Source organism: Sphaeroforma arctica, assembly GCF_001186125.1.
Source record: "Sphaeroforma arctica JP610 unplaced genomic scaffold supercont1.3, whole genome shotgun sequence".
NCBI lineage: Eukaryota > Ichthyosporea > Ichthyophonida > Sphaeroforma > Sphaeroforma arctica.
In genome coordinates, this window is record NW_014040555.1 from 133,534 (window position 1) to 147,460 (window position 13,927).

The following is a 13,927-nucleotide window of genomic DNA, read 5'->3' on the forward strand; positions in this document are numbered from 1 at the left end:
TTTCTTAATTATATATATATATATATATATATATAAATAACATATATATATATATATAAAACATATATACATTTATATATATATATGTATTCATATATACACACACACACATATATATATATATATATATATATATATTATATGTATGTATATCTATATATGTGGATATGGTTTGGTGCATGGCTGAGAAGCTATAGATTTGACGTCATGTGGTATCGTTTCGACGAAGGACGATGCGAGTCGCGGTGCACTGTGTATAACACACAGTACGCCAAAAACATGTGATATATAACCATACCCTTGATTGCTAATTGAGTGTTGGTTCACTTGTATATTCCACGCCTCTATTCAGAGCAACTAGTTGCCGAAGCAAAAAGAACACTAGCATGTATCTTTGTTTTGTAAAGAGTGGCATATGTATACCTTTCAATACTGCCTGTCTGATTTGAAGGGGGGGGGGGGGATAAATTAGTAATCGACCTACCGGTCGATACTGTCTCACCCCGTTACATGCAACTTAAATAGGAAATATTAGAGTTTATGAATCCGACTGACTCATATATGTGCATCATTCCGATTGGAAATATAAAGCCGTTCATATCTGAACGATCGGGTTTTATACTATTTAGAATAGAAAATAATTGACCATTATATCAAGCCAAGCCAAAGAACAATACACCATCTGTATTTAGTAGTTCCGTATCGTTTAACACTGACTCGCCCGTTCATACTATTCAAAGTAGAAAGTAGTGTATCTTTATTATCGGTTAATCGTAGCCGTACGCACTTGCATTTGGAGCAGGAAATATACCAACTCCCGACAGAATATTCACAGCTGAGGAGTTACTCAAATACGACGGACGCGATCCAGACACCCCAGTCTACATCGGCTTCAATGGTTTTGTATACGATGTGGTAAGTTAGTATATGCGTGTATAGGTGTGTCTTGACATCATTTATGAAACGATTGTAGATATATATTGTTGGTATGTAGTATATATATACCTATGTTTGCGCGTTTTTCTGTGTGTGTGTGTACAATATTTATATATATTGTACGCATAGTATATAAGATATACCCACATATATACACATTGTCTATGTATGCTTTCGATGGTACTTTCTTCTATGTTTGTGAATGACGGAACAAAAGCTATTAGTTCGACCCTCGTACATGTTACACTCTACCGAAGTGACATCAGTAGGCATAAATTACCCTGGCGTTCGAAGTGACTTCAGTACGCATAAATTGCCCTGGCTTTCTATGTCTCTGATATATCTCCGGCAGTGAGTTTGAGGTGCTGACGGGTGCTGTGCCACAACCAACTGCTGCCGTACTCATCTCAATCGAGTGTCAGTGTCATCTGTAAATTGATATCTACTTCTGGATGCATACTAGTATGCAACTGACTGCGTGACGGCTCCTAAAGACCAGTGCGATTGAAGAAGTACACCCCACTAAGCATTGCATAGTGTTTAGTAGTGCTGCTTATGAAGTCAAGCCATGCGTATTCCATTCCACAAAGCATTGCATAGCGTTTAGTAGGGCTGCTTGTGAAGTCAAGACGTGCGTATTCTAATCTCGCTCGTTGTGCATTGTGTACGATGGTGACTATAAATGCACGAGAAGGTACGGGTGTGGTTGTCGTATAAGTGTGTATATATTTAGTAGATCTTTGCCTGAACCATTGCTCGTACAGGTTTACTTGGTAGTACTGTGCCTTAAATTAAAGGGTTTGGTTCAGGGCTGTATCATCACACACAAACGTATTTGCTATGCGCGGTCAGTGGCACACTTCGTCACACCCTTTGGTCTGTTTATATTTTCTTTTATGTCTTCCGAGCTATCACGTCCTGTGTTTGTTGGTCACAGTACGGCCATAACCTATTTATGTGTGTCCACTACGCTCGACCGCATATCACGGCATTCAGAAGTATTTTTCGAATATAGTTCTGATCTTGATACTCTTCTTCCCGATTTGGCTATTGTATACAGAGTGCGGGTAGGCAGTTTTATGGCCCCGGTGGCGGCTACGCATTCTTTGCTGGCAAGGTACAACTCTTTATGTTTGAGTTAATGCCTGTTCATAACAGTATGTGTATTCGCAATTGGCTGTTTTTGGTTGTTCATGAGATGTTTGTTGACCCCTGGGACTTGAATCCATAGCCTATTTCCGTAGTCTGTCCTCTGTCATCCACATTACTATAATGCAATTGGTGTCCGGCTGTGTGTTTGCAATCTAAATTGGTCCGTGTGCATGTATGTGGATTTCATTCACAAGTTAAATGTATGCGTACTAGTGTGTTTGTTTGGTGTCTGTGTGTGTATACTATTGGGGTTCCACACCGTGTAAATGCAAACAAAGTATACCGTACACACAGCTAGTATAGAGATGTGCATTGTTATTCGCTAACAATTATGTGTTCGTTCATCCCGAGCATATGCGCACTGCACGCGACATAATATGTACAGCTGGAAGTACCGGTGTGTGTAGCACTGTACCCATAAAACGCTAATTAGTTGAGTAACAAATTGGTATGATTTGGACGGATGGTTCATAAGTCCTCAACATATATGCACTCGACATAATGAGACTCGTGTACACCCCGAGAGGGAGAAGTTAGGGAGCATTCACTACAACACACTTGACCATAAGCTTATGCATATCTTCTAATTCCTTCTAATTGGGAATGACTGGCGACATGCCGAATTCCGACACTTGTAACGTACCTTAGCATTGCTGGATCTTTGCTAACCAATTCCAATTCCCAGTCTCCATGTTATACTTGAGTCAGCACTAAGTCCACATTTTCTTTCAAAATACTTCAAATGTAGGATGCTACACGGGCGTATATCACCGGCAACTTCGCAGAAGATCTTGTTCCGAATGTCGACGGTCTAAGAGAAAATCAACTCAAAGAACTTAAAACGTGGCAAGACTTCTACGATTCACATGCCGATTATTTCCGAGTGGGAAATATGGATTATAAAATATTGGAGAGCGATACAAAACCCGAATCGGAAGAAGCGGCGGCCGACAATGCGGAAGGTGAACCAGAGATGAGTACGAAGGAAACGAAGCCGAAAAGCGAGTTATGAATAAATTAATACCAAATTAGCCTGTTTTGAACCACATTATGAACACAGGCATCTTTTAACAATTTTACTTATAAAATCATCACCGGTGTACGCGCAATTTGTAGTTTCTCACATATGATGCAAGCCTTTTGTGCTTTAAAAGTATAGCTGTCACTGACATAAACTTGACACCTTGTGGAATCTCTAACATAGCCCACCGGAAGAAAAAGATTCACACACATGTATAGGTACATGTAGTCATACATATTCGTATACACTGAATATCTCTAGACATGGAGAGTAAAGTCGAAACCTTCAATGTGCTGACAACTTCGATAGTTACCTTGTCTTTTACTATCAAGTGATCAAACAATTCACTGTCGAAATCTGTGGTGGTGTTTAATTCTTGTTGGCAGCCCTATTTGTCTACGTTTTGCGTGTTTTCAGATTTTGGCCTGTTAAAAACGCCGTGTGTAACATCAAACACTTGGCTGTGTATAACATCAAACACTTGGCTGTGTATAACATCAAACACTTGGCTGTGTATAACATCAAACACTTGGCTGTGTATAACATCAAACACCTGGCTGTGTAAAACATCAAACACTTGGCTGTGTATAACATCATACACTTGGCTGTGTATAACATCAAACACTTGGCTGTGATAACATCATACACTTGGCTGTGTGTAACAGCATACACTTCATACTAATTATTTATTTTGTACATCTTGGTACTTTCGGATTCTGTTTGATACGCCCTATCCATGCCATACCCATTGGCTAGACACTGCAACCAGCAATCAGAAGTAAACTGCTGAATCATCTCCTATTGGTCTTCGTTTGCCTTACGTTTCTTCTGCAGTAAGAAGACTCTGCCACCCTTTCTCTTTCTCGAACCATCCCCCGCATCCCCGCCTTCCATATTTGGGTCGTCACCTTCCTTATTAGGCCGATACCTACCCTCTAACTCCTGTACAGTCTTCGCCGAACCCACAGCCTTGTGCATACTCTCGACCAACTCATTCCTGATAGCCTCAGAGACAGGCCATTTCTTGGCTCCTGCATCGTTCTGCAGAAAAAACACGGCCGTGTCATACGAACTCACCCGATACCTCTCCGACGGTCGCCGTTGGTGCTGCTGTCCATCGCAGTAACCATGGTTACTGGCCGTCAGAATAAGGGGCTCGTGCTTGTTGTACGCACTGTTGGAAAGCACTTGCCACATACGCACCTCCTTCCACGCCGGCACAACCACGACAAAGGAGAGGGGCTCCTTGGTCAACGATAGGAGTGCGTTAGCGTGCTCTGCCGCTGCGCACAAAACCTCGGGGACGAAAGGTGGATTCATCTCGAAACTACCTTTGCTCGGATAAAAGTCAAAGAAACTGCCCAGACTACCAAACGGCGAATCGGTATCTGGGAAAGCCGAACAAAACTGTCCATAGCGACAGTTCAATGGTGAGGCGAAACACTCACAATCCACCCTCATCTTATCCTTGAGCACGTCAAAAGAGGCTTCGTTCAACGCTGCCTGATAACCAGCGCCGCCCAGGGCATCGTATCGAGCGAGTACACAGAACACCGCGTCTACAAACCTATCGTTATCGCTACCTTCTTTGTCTACCCACTTGCCCCCGCGTGTGCGTGCGTACAGCGACCGTAGCTTGGCTGCATGCGGTCGCGATAAGCTGAAGAACGGCTTCTTCTTCGTTCGCAGAGAATACGCCAGCAGTGCCCCTCTCTCCTCTACTTGTGCTTGGTGTGTGCTATGAGTATCATCATCATCTCCTTCGACACGCACACCTATACTTCGTAGCTTGTTCTTTACGTCAGCTTTCTTCTTCTTGGCCGGAGTGTTATTCGGCTCAGTATCCTTGTTCGCAACCACATCGCTGCCATTCGTATCCGTACTCGTCGCCGCATCCGTAATCACACCCTCATTCTCCATATCATCATCTCCTTGTACCGCAGTCTCGCTACCCTTTCCACTACCCTCTACAGTAGTATCGTTTAACTTTGCATTCAATCGCACACCCAACGCAACACACTTCGCAGCCGCCTCCTGTGCATCCTCTTCCGACAGACCCCCTAAACGCATCAAGTCCTTCTGTAACCCCTTTTCTGGGTCACTATTGGGAACTAGATACGAAACAACCGTCGCCATAGCACCGCTTCCAACATCTTCCTTTGCCCCTGATTCGCCATCGTCGTCATCATCATCTTTAATGAAGGCAGCAGGTAAGCTCGACCGTGCACACCATCGCTCGTAAGCTAAGAGTGCGGGTACACCACATGCCTGTCGCACAGACTGTCTGAGTTTCTTGACTGCTAGCCATCGCTCCATTTCATTCAATGGCATGACAGCTAGCTTATCAGAGGAGCTTTTAACTCGGGATAAGCCTAATGCGTTCTTATACGAGGTCTTTACCGTGCTGTCCCATAGTGGGGTGTTTTGCGGCCGCTTGTTCCCGTGGAACTGCTTCTTTCCCTCCATTCTGTGTCTGTAGCGTAAGATACGTGTGTATATCCTTTGTGTATATGAGGAACTACATAATACAAATATCCCGTGAGCACATATAAATCAATACCTTTCTGGAAACAAATGTATTCAAAACAAAAAAAGTGCACGTGTTTTCGTAATATTTTATCATGTACGAAGTCAAAATGTAAACACGTTGATATTTCAATATATGTTCCCTAGTATTCTCCATACCTTTACGTATGCATATCTAGTATTGATGTATTTAAGATACATGTAGTCGCTCTCACAGGAAGTTATTCACACAGAACGTCAACTACTTTATATATTTATGATTTTTCGAATACGTCTCGGAGACGATACAAGCACATCACTTGCTATCAGCGACCTATAAAGATATAGCTCATACATTCTACATAGACGTACGGATTCATCGCAAGCTTGTCTGTACATAACCACCCACCATGAGTGTTGCGGGCAACATAGACCTGGATTACTGGGAGGACTTCTTCACTGAGAAGAAGGACCAAGAATACGACTGGTACTGCACCTACAGCGCTATGGCCAAAATACTCAGGCGGCACGTAAAGAAGGGTTCCAATGTGCTTGTGATGGGATGCGGAAACTCGCCGTTCTCTGCCGATCTGTACGACAATGTACCTGACATACACATCACAAATATTGATTTCTCACCAATCTGTATCCGTTCAATGCTGATGAAACATTTACGCGCACGTCCGGGGATGAAATGGCTTGTTCAGGATTGTACGAAAATGCCAAAGATTGCTAACAAGTCGATGGACGTGGTATTGGATAAGGGGTGTGCATACTCCATGATGCGAGACAGGGGTGTGTCTGTGCGAAAGATGCTGCGACAAGTTCGGCGTGTACTGAAAACCGGTGGCATACTGAGTATGGTTACGCTTCTGACCCAGGATTTACTGATGATATTGCTAAGCTCAAAGGAAGCGATATATAAGGGCCAGGGGTACATTAAATTCGAGCTGCTGAAACCTACGTTCAATGAGAAGCGAGAGCCCATACAGCCATTTCACATCACAATGACATACGAAGCACCCGAGTGTGCTGAATCTGAAATGGAGGGTCAAGTGATGGAGGTTGAGGACATCTCTGAGCACCAAGAGGAGCAGAAGATTGTGATTGCATTTGAGCGTGGGGATGGGAGGGGTGTCAATGCGGGCATCGTGGAGGCTGCGTATCTGTTCTTACTTGAGGAGAAGGAACGAAGGGAAAAGGCGTGTAAAGTTGAGTCATAAGGCGGAAAGACAGTCAAGTATAAGTAACTATGTGTTAGTTACATCCGTACAATTGAGATAAAAATCGAGTCGTCACTGAGGGCACACCAGTTACGAGACCTAATTCTCATCTTTTCCAAGCAGTGTACCTCGTATACTCCAAAAACAGCACCAAATATCTATGGGCGACTACTGGTGCCAAGACCATTGTCGGAGGCCGTGTATACCTTCCAACTCGAAGAGAAGGAATGCAGGTAAAGCGCACTTGAACACTTGTACACTTGATTCAGAAGGTACAAGATAGTACGTATTTGTATATGTTAGTTCCACCCACACAGCCTAGAGAGAAAAAGCCAGGCAGTCTGACTACAAGTACTCGTATCATCTTATAGTTATGAGCAAATAGAGGGGGTGATACAGCTCAGTGCAATAGAACCCCTGTCTACTCTGTTCGAGGACAACGTGTCCCTAGTACCTAATATAAAATAGCAAAGATAAGGATTATCTTATAGTCACCAACGTATAAGGTAATCTTATTCCTTTACTACCAAGAAATTAGTTATATATAGGCATAGGCTGTATTATCCCATATTTTGTAGGTTATTAGTGCGATTTTTTTAGTCAGGGGACAGGTTATATATTTATGTATATATATATATGTATATAAAAATATATATCTATCTATATATATATATATATATATATATATATTGTGCGCAAAAGAATCCTTGGCGTATGATTGGCATCCGTACTGAGCCGTACTCACCGCCAAATAGTGAGCGATCATTCAAATAATATCCGTCATTGATGTGCACGGTACTCCGTCTCAAATTCTTAGTGCCGACAGTGGTCTAACCAAACATATGTGCAGATACATTAGGCTTGCTGACTGATAATCATAAGTATACTAATTGGATCGAGTTTTACACCCTTGCCCGTGATCATATAAGCAGCACGCATTAAATTTGTATATTGTAAAACCCTACTTTCAGGATCGCCACCGACCGGGTTGCCACAGTGGTTTAAATTTTGCAAGTCACCCGGACGAAAACCCCTGTGAATGTTGGTGAGCAGATTGTATCTCGAGTTTTTCTCCAACCTTTGTCTAAAAATCAACATATACTTGGAACGTCTAGCAAATGTAAGTTGAGAGCAGGGTTTTATCAGTACGCTCGTTTTGAGAAGGCCACCTTTTACGGCGTCGGAGAAATTTTAGAGGAGCAAACGCAGCCCATGGCAGGCCTGCAGTCATACTAGTGATATACTCATCACTATCGCACAAATCGGAGTTTGAATCTGAAGATACAAACGAATACTCTTTCGCTTGAATGGAAGTTACACGTGTCAGAAATGGCAGTAAAGAGAGATACTCGCACATGTAAATTATACTTGTCAGCAAGGGTAGTGAAGATACCTACGAGAGTACGTCAAGTTGAAATACGACAACTGAACTAGAGCTTGCACTCGCACAGGATTGTATTTAATTTATACGAGTAAATTCTCCATTTACAGAAAAACCTGTGGACACTAATACACCAGTAAGACGTATTTTAACACATGTTTAGTCTATCTACAGAAGACCATGGCACTGACTTTAATATTTTCAAGTGTAAATGTACACACGCACGAGGTACGAACTGTGTTCATTGTTATACAAGCAGCTCTACTATGGAGGTGATACACATTAGATACTGAGTCCTCCGTGTTCATTGCAACTTCAACTGACTCTTCCTCCGAAGCCAGTAGTGGTAAGTAGTCGACTTTGTCACTATATATCGCATTCGCGTCTCCTTCAGATACTGGCTGGTGTATGATGCAACATAGGCTTGTTATGGTGTTGTGACGTCGATCAAAGATATTTTTGCGCACTGCATTATATTTTCTATAGCGTACTCAGTATCACACGAAGCGCTTGAATACTATATTGTCTCCTCATTTTAGGGGTTTTAAAATTGGCAAGAGCATCGCATAACTCGTGAATTTGGAATCCTTTGACGCCTATATTGCACCTGTACAACGACTACCACATGTTGTCCTCTCTATTCGCCAAACTCGAAAGAATCGCTCAATTCTCTAAATTTCGTGGATTTACGATACGTACCACTTGTCTACACCTCCATCTTCTCGGAAAGGAAATCCAAGATCGTCGAGAGCGACGCAATCTTAGACACCGTCAGATCAGAGATATCGTATTGAACACCCACCACGAATTGATGTACTCCCTGGGATAACAACATTAAGAGGTTAGCTGCAATGTATATAGACATATTGAACAAAGAGCGAAAGCCCGACAGAAGGCAGGTAATGCATAGATAACTAAGCCTGTATGGGCACGTCCTCCAATACAGTTTTGGAGACTTAACCCGATTCTGATCCCGCAGGCTAATGATATAGCAGTTTTTAATGAACGATCATTTCAAATGATTGCTCCTGCGATGGTCTTCTGCTGGCAGTGACTATAGTTGATATGAGAGACAGACATACGTAAACGTACTTTAAGCGAAGATTAAGCGGCTACTCTCCGACTTGTGATTTTGTCACATCGTAGGAACCAGTAAGATATTTGAAGACTCGCACACGCAGTATCGAGCGCCACGATTGGTGACTACAGACTTGTATAAGCGCTACACACCTTTTTGTCAAATACTGGATGCAAGGTTAGCAAGTTCGTGAATTCTTCTCCGTCCTTACAGTAATTGGTTATGCTTGTGTGTATTTTTGTTCCATCTCTAATACCCACTCGAAGTTTTTCTACAGCTTCTGGCTCTGTCTTTGGTCCTTGTAGGAAGCGGCAATTGCGTCCGACTGTCTCATCGTGCGTGTAACCTGTCACTCTTGTGAATTCTGTACCAGAAAATGTTGAAATGGTCATATAAATGTATGTGGAAAACCCTTCATGTGCATGAAACACAATCCATAATGTATATCGTTTCAAACTTATACGAGAATACTGGTTGTGCTTAGTCACTGGTCGTGTCGGACTTCGAGTTCGATTTTGGAGTTCAAATTTCTAAAAATAAATAGCAAAGCAAACCGGTATTGCAGACATATATATAACAGAACTTATAAAATGTACATGTCTCCAAGATCTTTGTATGTGCCTTCCACATACCTGAAAATACAAGTTTATAACTAAACAGGTACGAAGAAGTATATAGTAAACTGGTTTGTGAAATAGCTATACACAAATAACGTGTGCAGCACTGATATTTTTCATCCGAGTGTAGTTGAGACTTACCAGGGTTTACGAAGGAAAGGGGGAATGTGCCTTCGGGTCCCGGGTCCTTCACACGGGTGGAGATGGTCACGCTGAACGGAAGCATGTAAGCCATGCAAATGAACTTCGTAAGCCATGCTTGTGTGGGGTCTGATTTGGACACTGACTTCGCCTTTGCCTGGAATGCGTTCAGCTGATTTATGAATTCATCATCATTGCCCTCATTCCTAACTGCGAGGCTGTAAAGAATGTCAAGACACTTGTCATATTAAGCTAGATACGAAAATTTATATACGCAGTATAACATCAAAATATTCAAAATATTCAAAATATTCACCACACTATATTATAGAGAGATGATCTATTGGAAATACAAAAAGCTGGAAAGCAGGACTGCCAATCAAAAATATTAATCTATAGATGAGAAACATTACTATCAAAAGTAAAGCAGAATTCTCAAGTATGTGTATCAGCAAAACGAAGTGATTCTTTCAATGTCAATACTCGCACCCACAGTGACACAATGATTGTTTGATACACGAAAGATAACAAACCTTCTGATGTAGTTGTTGCCATATTTGCTGACCAGGAATCGGGGGAAACAGTCCATAGCCATGAGTGAGAGTATACTATTCTGCACCGTGTCCAACAAACTACCCTCGCCCTCACTCACGTTAGTGTTATTTGTCCTAGTTGTTTTTCTTGACTGTATGGATTTCACGTCGGGATCTTTAGCGTCTGCAACGTCGATGTCATTGGACTTTCCGATAGCATCGTCGATTTCGATGGCGTCATCCAATACCATCTCCCTGATAGACGCGGTATTTGCAGTGTTGATATCATGAGTTCCTTAATGCGCCATTCATCTTCAAGATAGACATAATACCGATAGGACGACGGTTTGTGCCGTGTGCACGTGGCCAGTTGTGAACTGTATTGTACTAGCTGTTATTCCGTACGTATGTGTGCTAAGAGTTTGCAGACCACCTTTTTTTCGTATCTTAAACTTGCATACACAAGACACAAGACTCAACCTAATGTTCCGTATGTATGTATGCCAAGAGTGCGTGGTTCATTCTTGGGTTAAGAGTTCAAAGATACACGACCCAAATGATTCCAAAGATAAATACAAATCATTCACTCAACCCCGGGGAAATACATATCTATTCTTCATACATGCTGTTAATGTTCTTATATGTACTCGCATGTTTTTTTTTCGAAATTTGCGAACAGAGATGCGATTTGTTCACATAGTATTATATACACTTACCTTAGCATGGTCACAAATTGCTGGCGCTCAGTATCTGAGATGTTTAAGGCCTCATCCTGGAAGAACTTTGCCATTAATGATCTTGCGATTTTCTTCAGCTGTTCGCGGCTTTGCACAGTCTGTGCACAAAAAGTAAAATATAATACGATAAGTTCGTTACCACCCATCTTACGGAACTTCCATGCAGGGTAGAAGGTATTCATGAAGTAAGTGAAGCATGGTGGAATGGTTCCTTTACACGAGGATTCCATTTTTCATGGCATCATAGTATCTTTTGCTGCTCGTGTATATCCTTACATTCTACGACTCTATCCCAGGCCAGAACAGCAAGTTCTCAGACACTTACCTTTAAAGACTCTATCTCTAGCCAGAAAAGCAAGTTCTCAGATGCGTATTCAGACTCGAGGAATGAGCGGAATGCATCCAATCCTTCAGGATCTCGTAGGATAATTGTGAGCGACCATCGACGATCGTAAAGCCACGACATGTGTGTAATCCTGAATTTGAGATCAATATGAATGACGATTCTTCTTTTAAGTTAAAATTAGAAGTGTAGCTGCTGCGAAGCTTGCCAATAGCTGACACTAGGCCACGACGATCAGTGGAACACCGAGTGAAAACATTATATGTGAAACACTGAGTGTGGATTCAAACATGCCCAAAACATTTCCATGTGTATCACTAAGTGTGGATTCAAACTTGCCCAAAACATTGTATGTTTATCCGCGATGACGCTTTCCCTTCGGCCCGCATTGTTAATATTTAGCCATTTAGAGGAAACACTTTCAAAATTCAAACTGCAAAAATGATTTAAGAAATAAGAGATGCCGCACCATTGAAGAAATGAAGCAGAGCATACTGACACTATTTCTATCTCTCAGCTTACTCGTTAACAGACCTGAACGAACAGAAGAAACAACTAGTACACAATCGTAATAAAACACGTACGGTAATTGAACTGAACGCTTTGGACCTTTCAACTTACTTTTGAAAATCTTCAGTCTTAAGATCAGAATCTATGGTCAAACCATTGACTGGTACTTTACTTTCACCCCATCTGGCTTTGGCGTAGCGCAAGATCTTGTTACCTTTTTTCTTAGTTTTCTTAGCCGCTTTTAAGGAAGTAACTACATCTGCTGCTTCCTTTAACTGTTCGTACATCAGAAAGGTTAAGGTTACATATCAGCAAACTTGAAGTACTCGAGGAACTTGAAAACTCAATATTAAATTTTTATCGGAATTCACTAAACTTAGCAAGTTGGGTACACATTGTATAAACGACTGACGTCGAAAATGTCGCTGAAAACAGTATCCATACCTGTGGAGAATTATCTTGTGTATCGCCACTCTTCGGTCCTTCAGTCAAGAAATCAGGCACTACGCCAGTTTTGGGTTTGATATCCGCTGTAGCTCCCATTGTATATCAATTGCTCTTAATCTAGCTACCTGACTAAAGCTTCATCAAATTGCCAATAAAGCATTATATATATAGTGGTGAAATTTGAATCATTGAGATTTTCTTGTCCGATTACAGAATTCCCGCTTGGTATGTATGTACACAGTACAGTATGACGGTTTTACTTTCGTGTGATGGTTTATAGTCCGCGGGTTTTATATTCGAATGAATACAGAATGTGCAATAGAAATACGACTATTCACGAGTCATGACCCATCACTCTAGAGAGAAGAAATGAAATAATATGCCTGATCGGACTATTGTCCGTAGGCCGATTCTTTGCACGATTTGAATTAGGCGCAAATGCTGACTTCTGTAGAGTACAGAGTACGGTCTACACTGAGAGTCTGTCAGTCAGAGTTGTTTATTTGTTTATTATTTAAAAAAATATTAAATATGTGATTGAGAAAAGGTTACAGGTTTAAAATATTTATATTTTATTCACGTAAATATGAATATAAATGTACATGTGTACATAACTACATATACATATATAAAACCCAACCCGCTTGGCCGCCTTGGCGTGCCGTAAGGCCGTTATTTATTTTATCCACAGCAGTAACAGGCGGCCAGCACTACTGAGCACTCTGCCGGGGGGTGAGCACTGAGCGGTGGAAAGTTATGTATGATAGCTGCCTGGCTGCCTAAGTATGTAGTATTCTGTATTTACATTCTGAGGCCTTAGCAGGTCTGGAAGAACGCTCCGGCCTCTGAAGTCTCAGCCTCTCAGGCCTGAGGTCGGTCTGCGACTCTGTGCCTGCAGCTTAGCGCCGCCTTAGGCCCTGAGGCCTGAGTCCTGAGCCCTAAAAAGTAGGAGAAGGCTATGAGTACTCTCGAAATTTGATTTTTAGAAGGAATTCAACTTGTGTTTCTTTCTTTTATATTCCTATGCTTCTCATTGTACAAATTTAATACGATGTTTTTATCACTCGTTGACTTTAAAACAACTGAATCGACGTGCATGTAAGTTGAAATTCCTGTAGATTCGAAGCTTTTTCGAGCTATGTATTTACGAGAGACTACGAGAGTATAGTGCAGTGTGTATGCAGTACGCACTATGTATGCTGATTCAAGTTTGGGGGGGGGGGGGGGGTATTTTGTTTTAATAAATTTTATAAAATTGTATGTCTTTGACTATAATATTCACTCAAAAAATATTTTTAACTGA

General features: G+C 41.7%; 6 protein-coding genes across 6 annotated transcripts; 2 read left to right on the forward strand and 4 right to left on the reverse strand.

Moving 5' to 3' along the window:
* Nucleotides 1-233: 233 nt before the first annotated feature.
* Nucleotides 234-3,178, forward strand: SARC_00133 (hypothetical protein; the record flags this gene model as incomplete). Its single annotated transcript, XM_014306188.1, has 4 exons — nucleotides 234-239; nucleotides 778-915; nucleotides 1,997-2,053; nucleotides 2,837-3,178. The coding sequence occupies 4 exons, from the start codon at nucleotides 234-236 to the stop codon at nucleotides 3,098-3,100; spliced, it is 465 nt and encodes a 154-aa protein (XP_014161663.1). The 3' UTR covers nucleotides 3,101-3,178.
* A 598-nt stretch (nucleotides 3,179-3,776) lies between these two features.
* On the reverse strand, nucleotides 3,777-5,616 carry SARC_00134 (hypothetical protein). The gene has a single exon (XM_014306189.1). The coding sequence runs from the start codon at nucleotides 5,573-5,575 to the stop codon at nucleotides 3,908-3,910; it is 1,668 nt and encodes a 555-aa protein (XP_014161664.1). The 5' UTR covers nucleotides 5,576-5,616; the 3' UTR covers nucleotides 3,777-3,907.
* Nucleotides 5,617-5,986: 370 nt separating this feature from the next.
* Nucleotides 5,987-7,029, forward strand: SARC_00135 (hypothetical protein). Its single transcript, XM_014306190.1, has one exon. The coding sequence runs from the start codon at nucleotides 6,025-6,027 to the stop codon at nucleotides 6,835-6,837; it is 813 nt and encodes a 270-aa protein (XP_014161665.1). The 5' UTR covers nucleotides 5,987-6,024; the 3' UTR covers nucleotides 6,838-7,029.
* A 1,367-nt stretch (nucleotides 7,030-8,396) lies between these two features.
* SARC_00136 (hypothetical protein) lies at nucleotides 8,397-10,838 on the reverse strand (the record flags this gene model as incomplete). The annotated part of the gene is made up of 5 exons (XM_014306191.1): nucleotides 8,397-8,619; nucleotides 8,918-9,038; nucleotides 9,449-9,660; nucleotides 10,055-10,272; nucleotides 10,588-10,838. The coding sequence occupies 4 exons, from the start codon at nucleotides 10,836-10,838 to the stop codon at nucleotides 8,925-8,927; spliced, it is 795 nt and encodes a 264-aa protein (XP_014161666.1). The 3' UTR covers nucleotides 8,397-8,619; nucleotides 8,918-8,924.
* A 461-nt stretch (nucleotides 10,839-11,299) lies between these two features.
* SARC_00137 (hypothetical protein) lies at nucleotides 11,300-11,790 on the reverse strand (the record flags this gene model as incomplete). The annotated part of the gene is made up of 2 exons (XM_014306192.1): nucleotides 11,300-11,422; nucleotides 11,650-11,790. 2 exons carry the CDS (start codon nucleotides 11,788-11,790, stop codon nucleotides 11,300-11,302), a joined length of 264 nt encoding a protein of 87 aa, XP_014161667.1.
* A 494-nt stretch (nucleotides 11,791-12,284) lies between these two features.
* Nucleotides 12,285-12,720, reverse strand: SARC_00138 (hypothetical protein; the record flags this gene model as incomplete). Its single annotated transcript, XM_014306193.1, has 2 exons — nucleotides 12,285-12,452; nucleotides 12,622-12,720. 2 exons carry the CDS (start codon nucleotides 12,718-12,720, stop codon nucleotides 12,285-12,287), a joined length of 267 nt encoding a protein of 88 aa, XP_014161668.1.
* Between the last annotated feature and the right edge of the window lie 1,207 nt (nucleotides 12,721-13,927).

Excerpts from the sequence above, each read along its gene's own strand:
- SARC_00134 (XM_014306189.1), bottom strand. The coding sequence starts at position 5,575 with ATGGAGGGAAAGAAGCAGTTCCACGGGAACAAGCGGCCGCAAAACACC.
- SARC_00135 (XM_014306190.1), top strand. The coding sequence starts at position 6,025 with ATGAGTGTTGCGGGCAACATAGACCTGGATTACTGGGAGGACTTCTTC.